The sequence below is a fragment of the Montipora capricornis genome, chromosome 7, assembly GCF_036669925.1.
Source record: "Montipora capricornis isolate CH-2021 chromosome 7, ASM3666992v2, whole genome shotgun sequence".
Taxonomy (NCBI): domain Eukaryota; kingdom Metazoa; phylum Cnidaria; class Anthozoa; order Scleractinia; family Acroporidae; genus Montipora; species Montipora capricornis.
The window spans coordinates 23,682,554-23,690,053 of NC_090889.1; the positions used below are offsets into that span (position 1 = coordinate 23,682,554).

The 7,500-nt window shown below is 42.2% G+C and overlaps 1 protein-coding gene across 1 annotated transcript in view; it reads right to left on the reverse strand.

Annotated features, from left to right (window-relative positions):
• LOC138056498 (voltage-dependent L-type calcium channel subunit alpha-1D-like) overlaps window positions 1–7,500 on the reverse strand; it is a 59,173-nt gene that overhangs the window by 1,861 nt on the left and 49,812 nt on the right. Inside the window, 10 exon segments of the mRNA XM_068902315.1 lie at window positions 1–592; window positions 677–785; window positions 1,048–1,103; window positions 1,854–1,970; window positions 2,116–2,243; window positions 2,625–2,735; window positions 3,155–3,260; window positions 3,827–4,051; window positions 4,869–5,031; window positions 6,731–6,822. The exon segment at window positions 1–592 is cut by the window's left edge and continues 1,861 nt beyond it. Coding sequence (XP_068758416.1) covers window positions 8–592; window positions 677–785; window positions 1,048–1,103; window positions 1,854–1,970; window positions 2,116–2,243; window positions 2,625–2,735; window positions 3,155–3,260; window positions 3,827–4,051; window positions 4,869–5,031; window positions 6,731–6,822 — 1,692 coding nt within the window. The 3' untranslated portion in view covers window positions 1–7.

Below are 7,500 nucleotides of genomic sequence, written 5' to 3' on the forward strand. Positions count from 1 at the left end.
GGACTCTTTACAGATCTGTAATCACCAATTCACTATCGGGTGCACCCGATAACCGAAGAGGATTATTCGGCGAGTGTCGGGCACCGTCGACGTCACCCGAATGACGGCCATCTTCGTTAGCTAACATCGTTTCGGCAGCTGCGTGAAGATCACCCTCGGACACGTCGAAAGCCTCAGCAATTTCCTGCTCGGCGATTCGAAGAAGAGGGTCGTCTAACGTAATCGATATTCCCTCGTCAAGCAGGGCGTCTTCTAAGAGGCTCCGAACACTTTCCGTCCTACCTTCGTCAAGTGACTGTGTATTAACCACATCTCCCGACGAGGACCGGGTTTGCATCCCTAAAGTTTCACTTCGGCTCCTCTGTCTCAAATAAGTTATCGGACCAACTATTTTTCTGCTATCCCCAGTTAAAGGCAAGCTCGAGGCTGCCTTTATGCCGGTATGTTCTTTAATGTCGGGGTAAAAGCCCCTTTTGTCGGGGTCTTTTAGAGGAAGGTCAAATCGAGTCTTTTCGGTTTCACTCTCGTTTGCATTTTCGTCTGCAGATGTGCTTGGAGCCAATAATCTTTCGTCCTTAAACACGCCAGTTTTCTGAAATAAACATCAAAGAAATGTCAACAGCCGCTGACCAGCAGTTAACTTTGCTCATAAATAACCACATTTCGTACGGCCTACCTTTTTTTCAGTGAGATTTGACATGGAAGAGCTCTTTCTCTTCTTCTCCAGGGCGCTTTCACTTTTTCCTAGGAAAGCAGAGAGGCGGAAAGAATTTGGTCGTCGAAAACTGCAAAAAAAAGGCAACGACTAAAGTTAGCTTATAATGCTGATCAACAACAAATGGTAAGGGTAAGCAATTGTGGATTGAAATGTACTGTACAAAGAATAGTGGTCACGCATCCGAGATTCGTGCCAAACGGTCACGCACTGCTATGACTGATCAACAGTAACGCAATCGAACAGTAAACAGAACATCGAAAAATTAGGAGCCACCAGCTGTAATTAAGGGAAGATGACGAAGTAAAAAAAGAATGGTGCGATTCTCTTACCTGTGACGCGGCGATGGAGAAACTGCGTTGATAAGACTCTCCCAGAAACCTTTGTGCTACAGAAAGAACAAAATGGAATTACTGCATTTGTCACGCCACACATTCCTGCGTCGATGTTCATTCGGTGCGTGACGAGACAAATATCTCGCAGGTGTTTACAACCTCTAATTCCATCAAATAGGTCACGCTAATTTGTTTAGGGTTGGTTGGCCTTCATTTTTCCTTTTGCATCAATTGTTTTCTGAACCAACGCCAGGAGCCGCTGAAATACATTAGCCCACTCCCCACGGAATAGGCCAATTCCGAGTTCATGTCTGCCTCTTCTTCAAAGCGAGTCTAAGTGCGAAGTTTCATATGGAAAGTAGAACTAATAACCATCACCAAAACCTTCGCACTTAGACTCGGTTTGAAGAGGAGGCAGGCATAAACTAGGAAATGGCCCATATCTTGAATTTCACTCACGTGATCAACGAAAACAAAAAAAAAAAAGTTTGCTTAACAATATAGTTCAACTCCCGAAGGATTGGGTCGGGACTCCAACATGGCCGCCGTTTCTTTGTTTGGGGACTCCAACATGGTGGCCGTGACGTCATGTGAAAACCAAGAATTAACAAATGCTTTTCTTTCAACTAATTTATTCTAGTTATCTACGTTGCTATATCCCCACCAATAGCGTAGCTCCATCTTTCACTATTGAAACGTTGACAACCCATAGTTCTTAATTCGCTCTGACGAAGGGCTACCGCTCGAGAAGTCAGCTGTCAGATTTCTTTACGGTGGTTAGTTTACCATATCAACTCAGTTACCTGTGCTTTCTGAGATGCATCTTCCTTCAAGAACAATTCATCGTCATCTTCTCCCAGCTGACCAGAAATAGCACGGCGCAGCTGCGGACCAAGTCCATGTAAAGTTCGAAGGCCAGCCTGGAAACAGAAGTAACATAAAACAACCAATACGCTGGGATAAGTGAGATAGTCAACAGTAATATGACACTCGGTCCTGCTATCTTGAAGTCGAGGCAACAAGCGTTCAGAATTGAAGCAATAGTAACGTATGGCGTTGGCGTACCTGTAAAGCCATGGTGCTATCTTCGGGGATCTCGGCCTGATCTTGAGCCTTTTGCCTCGCCTTGAAGCGACGGAAGTATTCCTGAATCAAGTACGTTGCATAAAATTTGCCAACTGTGACGTCATCATCTATGTTGGACAAACATGCGGGTTAGTTAACGTATCGAGTGCGCCTTCGGCAAATCATCGCAGAGGAAGAGAGAAGACAGTCAAATGACATCACAACGAAACACATCGCAACGCAACTACAGGGAGCGGGCGCGAAGCGCGGGAAAACGCATACGAGAAATCCACTGTTGCTTCGCTCTTCCTTTTGATTGGCTTAAAATATGGCGTGATTGTTTTAAGCCAATCACCAAGCGATGCAATGCAAAACCAAACCAATCGCAAAGCCTCTTTGGACACGCAATCGCAAATTGCTTTAGAGAGAGTGCTGTCGCCACCACAGACCCAATGACACTGTACACCGTATCCTTCCGCCCATTTGTCCGTGATCAAAATCATACTTACGCACTCCTGGAGGCTGGACAACTTTATCCAAGACTTGTAGAGATGTTTTTGGCCAGATGCGAAGAATGATGTTTCGCACTTCTCCGTTCGCTTTGTCGATGGAGCCTTTCCCTACAAAAAGAGCAGATGAGATCACCCTGCGCCACTGAACGACAGAGATCGGTGGCTCAATTGGTTCGGCATCGGGCTGCCACGCCGGAGTTCGCGGGTTCGAACCCTGGCCGGCTCAAAACTCGGGATATTAAAATAACTGAAAAGAAACTTCATCTGCAAACGGTTACAATTTCAAGTTTTCTAGGCCTCGTCTCACAAATATCCTCCGTGTTCACAAGTTCCTTGTGGGACGTTAAAGAGCGCCCACACTATTTGAGGAGAGTAGGGGATTAAGTTCCCGTTGTTTTGGCTGTCCTTTGCGAGTATATGGGTGGGTGGGTATAGCAGGTCCACATCAGCTGAATAGCAGCCAAAACTTCAATCTGCTCAAACAAATAAATAACAAACAAAAAAACAAACAAACAAGCTGAACTCACCCTCTGGCCTTTTTATGTTAAGAGATGATCGAACCAGTCCAAACAAAGTTGCGTTGAAATCCACCATTCCATCTTCAGTAAGGGGCATATTCATGGTGACAAGTCTCTGTAATAAAGTTATGAACTCTGTTGACACTAATTGAATTATCGTAAACAGAAAGGTGAATGAAATCTGTCCAAGGGCAGAAGGATAAAAAGCTTGAAGGATAGTTCAGGTCCTCCGTCCATATTCGAGCCTTCACAATAGGCCATTTTCGAAATATCAATATTCGGCTTGTTAGTCGGGCAGAGAGGATAAAAACAACAGAAACGGGTTGCAATGAATGTGAACGATATCAACATATCATCCACTTTCCTTTGTCTTCGCTCTCTAAACCACCATTTCAAGCGGAATTATCGAAAGCGGCTCATTGTGCTTCGCCCTCCTCCCCCGAAAAACTGTTTATTACCGATGGAAACGTTTTTTATAGCCCTGGGGTAATAATACAGTCCCTCTCTTTCTCCGCATTAATTATTTTTCCTTAACATGCTTCCGTGAATGGAAGTAATAAAAGAGGAAGACCTACTCCGACACTGAGAGCATAATTCGAGCAACGATTCCCGCTTCCGTGAATAATCAGTGGTATAATTCCGCCATCCCCGCAAACCCCTCACGACATCATTGATGTTTACCTTACACGCTTCTCTATGCGGGCAGAATTTTCCAAATCCAAGCGGTGGTGCGATTCTCTTCAATAAAGTGACAATATCTACATGTTTAATGCAGCCGAGAGCCTCAGGATCATACTCGGACCAGACCCTCACGTACTCGTCCAGGTGATGAGGCCCAAGAATTGACCAATCACGGGTCAGATAGTCGAAGTTGTCCATAATAACCGCAACGAACAAGTTAATGATCTAAAAATAAGAACAAATACATTGTCAGGAACAAATAACCAGAAGCATACAGGCACTGGGTTTAAACACTAACAGAACAGTGAAAGAGCATTTCTTAGAAGCTCACGGTAACAACAACCTTTTGAAAGAAAACCAAATCACAGTTTTAAGAAAGTGCCAGGGCAAATTTGATTGTCTAGTATTTGAAATGCTCTTCATCAAGAATCTTAAGCCCAATTTAAATACGCAGACGGACTCCATACGTGCGAAACTTTGTTTAATATTTTAAATTATTATTCACTTTTTTCTCACGTTACAGCTTTTAATCCGCTATTGCTTTTTTTAGTATTTATAGACCGAAACTCACTAACATATTTTGACTTGATAATGACGTTTTGCTATAGTTGAAACGTCGTCGCTTTTTTAGCAATTTTTTAAATCTTAAAATGCTTTTAAGAAATGTTTTATCGCAATTTTTTATAGTTAAATGCTTTTCAAAATCACTTCTTGTTCGATATCTGATGCCAAGAAAAATACGGGGGAAACATTTGTGCATTCAAATGGCTTTTTTTTCGCAACGACCTGTCGTGCCAAGTAAAAAAAGGTGGAAAGATTTCTCCAATCAAATGGCCTTGTTTTGCAGACGTCGACAAAAAAAGCGTGGAAAACGATTATATTTACTCCATAAATCCTTATTTGAGGCGTCAAGAACTTAAACAAGACTAAAAACAGCCTCGTATACTGGTGCGCTGGTAGCCATGATTATGACATCCAAACACCCTAATTATAAGCTTCTATCTCCAGTGAAGTATTCATTCAAAACCCAAAAGATTCTTACCAAGAAGGAGCAGATCGAGTAAAACGACACGAAATAGAAGTATGCGAAATCCGACCCGCACAGACCCATGGGTTCTTGCGGGTCTGCCCTCGGGTCGCACTTCACGTCATCTCGATTCGTGCACGAAAGCATGATTTGCTGCCAGTTTTCTCCCGTGGCCGATCTAAGAAAAAAGACAAGAAACTGTGTCAGAAGGTGATTCTTATCTATGGTAAACATTTTCCCAGAGCAGAAAAGCAACTTGTTCGACAAAGAGTGAATTAAATAAGAGTGTTTATCAATCACTTTACGGCCTTAACCCAGCAGAGTCACAAATAGATTTACTTTTAGATACATTTTGCGCGAGAAGCAAACAAAGGGCCGCCAATTTTAACCAATGAAAAGAAGCCATGTCATGCGAGACTGCTTCTGCCATGTTTTTTTTTTTTCAGGGACATGACAACTGATTTTCGCGGGAATAGGTATTCTAAAAATAGACTCATTTGTGACGGTGCTTGGGAGCCCAACCATGACATAACAACACTCTTATTTAATTCACTCTTAGTTGGATAGACTACAAGAAAAGTTCGATTCCTGTACAATCGCCTGGGGGATGTGGGGTGGTAACGGGGCGAAATTGGGAATGAACGAGACACCAATTCAAGAATAGTTTATAATCTCGAAGGACAGCTCCGAAGGGGGGGGGGGGATAAAACTAAGGCCGGACAATCACTCAGGGTCTTCAAATAGCTGAGGAGAAACTGCTGTCTTTGGTCCATAAATCTCTTAAGATTAGAACGAGAAGAGAAGTGATAAAGAATTCTGTAAGTCTGGCAAGGCAAAATTGAGTAAATAAAAGATACGTTTTTAAGTAATGATCCGTGTAAGGTGGATAGCAATTTCCTTTGTTATGCGGCAACGGGGCTTTCCCCACATAGGAATGTTATCATTTTTACACAGAGAATGCATAAACCTACAGGAAGGAAGTTAACGCAATAAAATTCATTTACAGCCCACTTTGAAAGGGTGTTTTTTTTTGTGTTAAAAGATTTTGACCAATCACAAGAGTTGAAAACAAAAGCCAAGAAACGTTTACAATTTTACATGTTCCCCACATACGATTTCTGTGGAATTCATTTAAACTGAGACCAGATGAAAGATGGAAGATGGTTGGAAAGTAAGGATGAATATAATACTGCTTTATGAAGTTTTGTTAACTTTTTCTGTTTAAGCCAATCAGAAGTAAGTACAGACAATAGAAAAGTTATCACCTTTTTGCATACCAATTGAATTGCAACATGTTCGTTGCCGTTGTTGCTATCGTTCTTATCTGGACCGTTTCTTAAAGTTTTATCATTCATCACTCTCACTGGTGGCCAGGACGCACAGCAAACGAGAGCTAGGAGCTTACAGTTGTACCGTGCATAAGGAACCCGCGCCCGCAGTGCGCGCGGCAGTCAAAACTGTGCTATCCTGTCAATCATTTGCCCTTTTCACCGGAAACAGTCCATTTCTGTGCGTAAACGACGTTGTCGTCGATCCACCCTGCCGAAAGGACGCCACCTAATTCTTTTTTCGCAAAGTTAACACAAATAAATACATTATCAATACAGTTCTGACGTCTTCTTGCACTTGATTCGAAAATACCAGACTGAATTCGTCTTAAAATAGCTAGAAAAAGCACAACAGTTGACGTTCGAATCGCCACTCGCCGGCAGCCTAGTTTTGGCGCTAAAGTTTGTTGACAAAAAAGTCGCTACAAACTCTTTTAAATGGTTTTCTAGCCCGTTAACTCCAAACATTTAAGGTGACGTCGGATAGCACAGGATCACAACTACCAACAGTAAAGTGTGTTATAAACAAATAGTTGAGATTTCCTTTACCTGAAGAGTACCATCAGAGAATGAGGAAAAGTCTGGAAGTTGTTGTTTCGGTTTATTTCCGTGTCGGGGTCAAGGGCGATACGGCCAAACATCTGCAGAGATGAAAACGAATTCTAGCATAAAGTTATTTTGAAATGCGTGCCGTGAAAGAAAAATTGGCCAATTACACCAGACTTATAAAATCAAACGAACCAATCAGAACGTAAAGAAAATATATGCAGCAGGTGTTAAGGGCTGAAAAGCACGTGCGACCAAATCACACAACTGCCTCCGACTGGCTAGGAGGGTGGCGCGCGAATTTCGAGTGAATTACCAAACGTCGGGAAGCAAAAACAAAGTAATCATGAAGTTACTTTCAAATGCTTCTAAACAATTTGTTTCTTTCTTAAATCCATTTACAAATCACTGCTGATCCTTGCAATCTGATTGGCTCCCAGCAGTGCGATTTATTCCCAAATCGCACTATTTTTTAGCTCTAAATCGCACCATTCTCCCAGCCAATGAGAAAGGAACACTAAAGCAAAACAGCCAGTCAGATTTCAAGGCTTGTTTAAGGTAACCAATCAAATTGCAGGGAAATGAAAGACAAAGAAAACCACTGTGTGGCGAATTTTGCAACTTTTGTTCCCAACTGGATCACTAAAATGTTGGTACTGACTACAGTATAATCCTGTATTTTAGCTATAAATAATGATTGTATGATTTCTAAATGGCTTTAATACAATAAAGTGGTAATTGAACTTCGTGTCGTGCAATTTTGGTCTGAAATC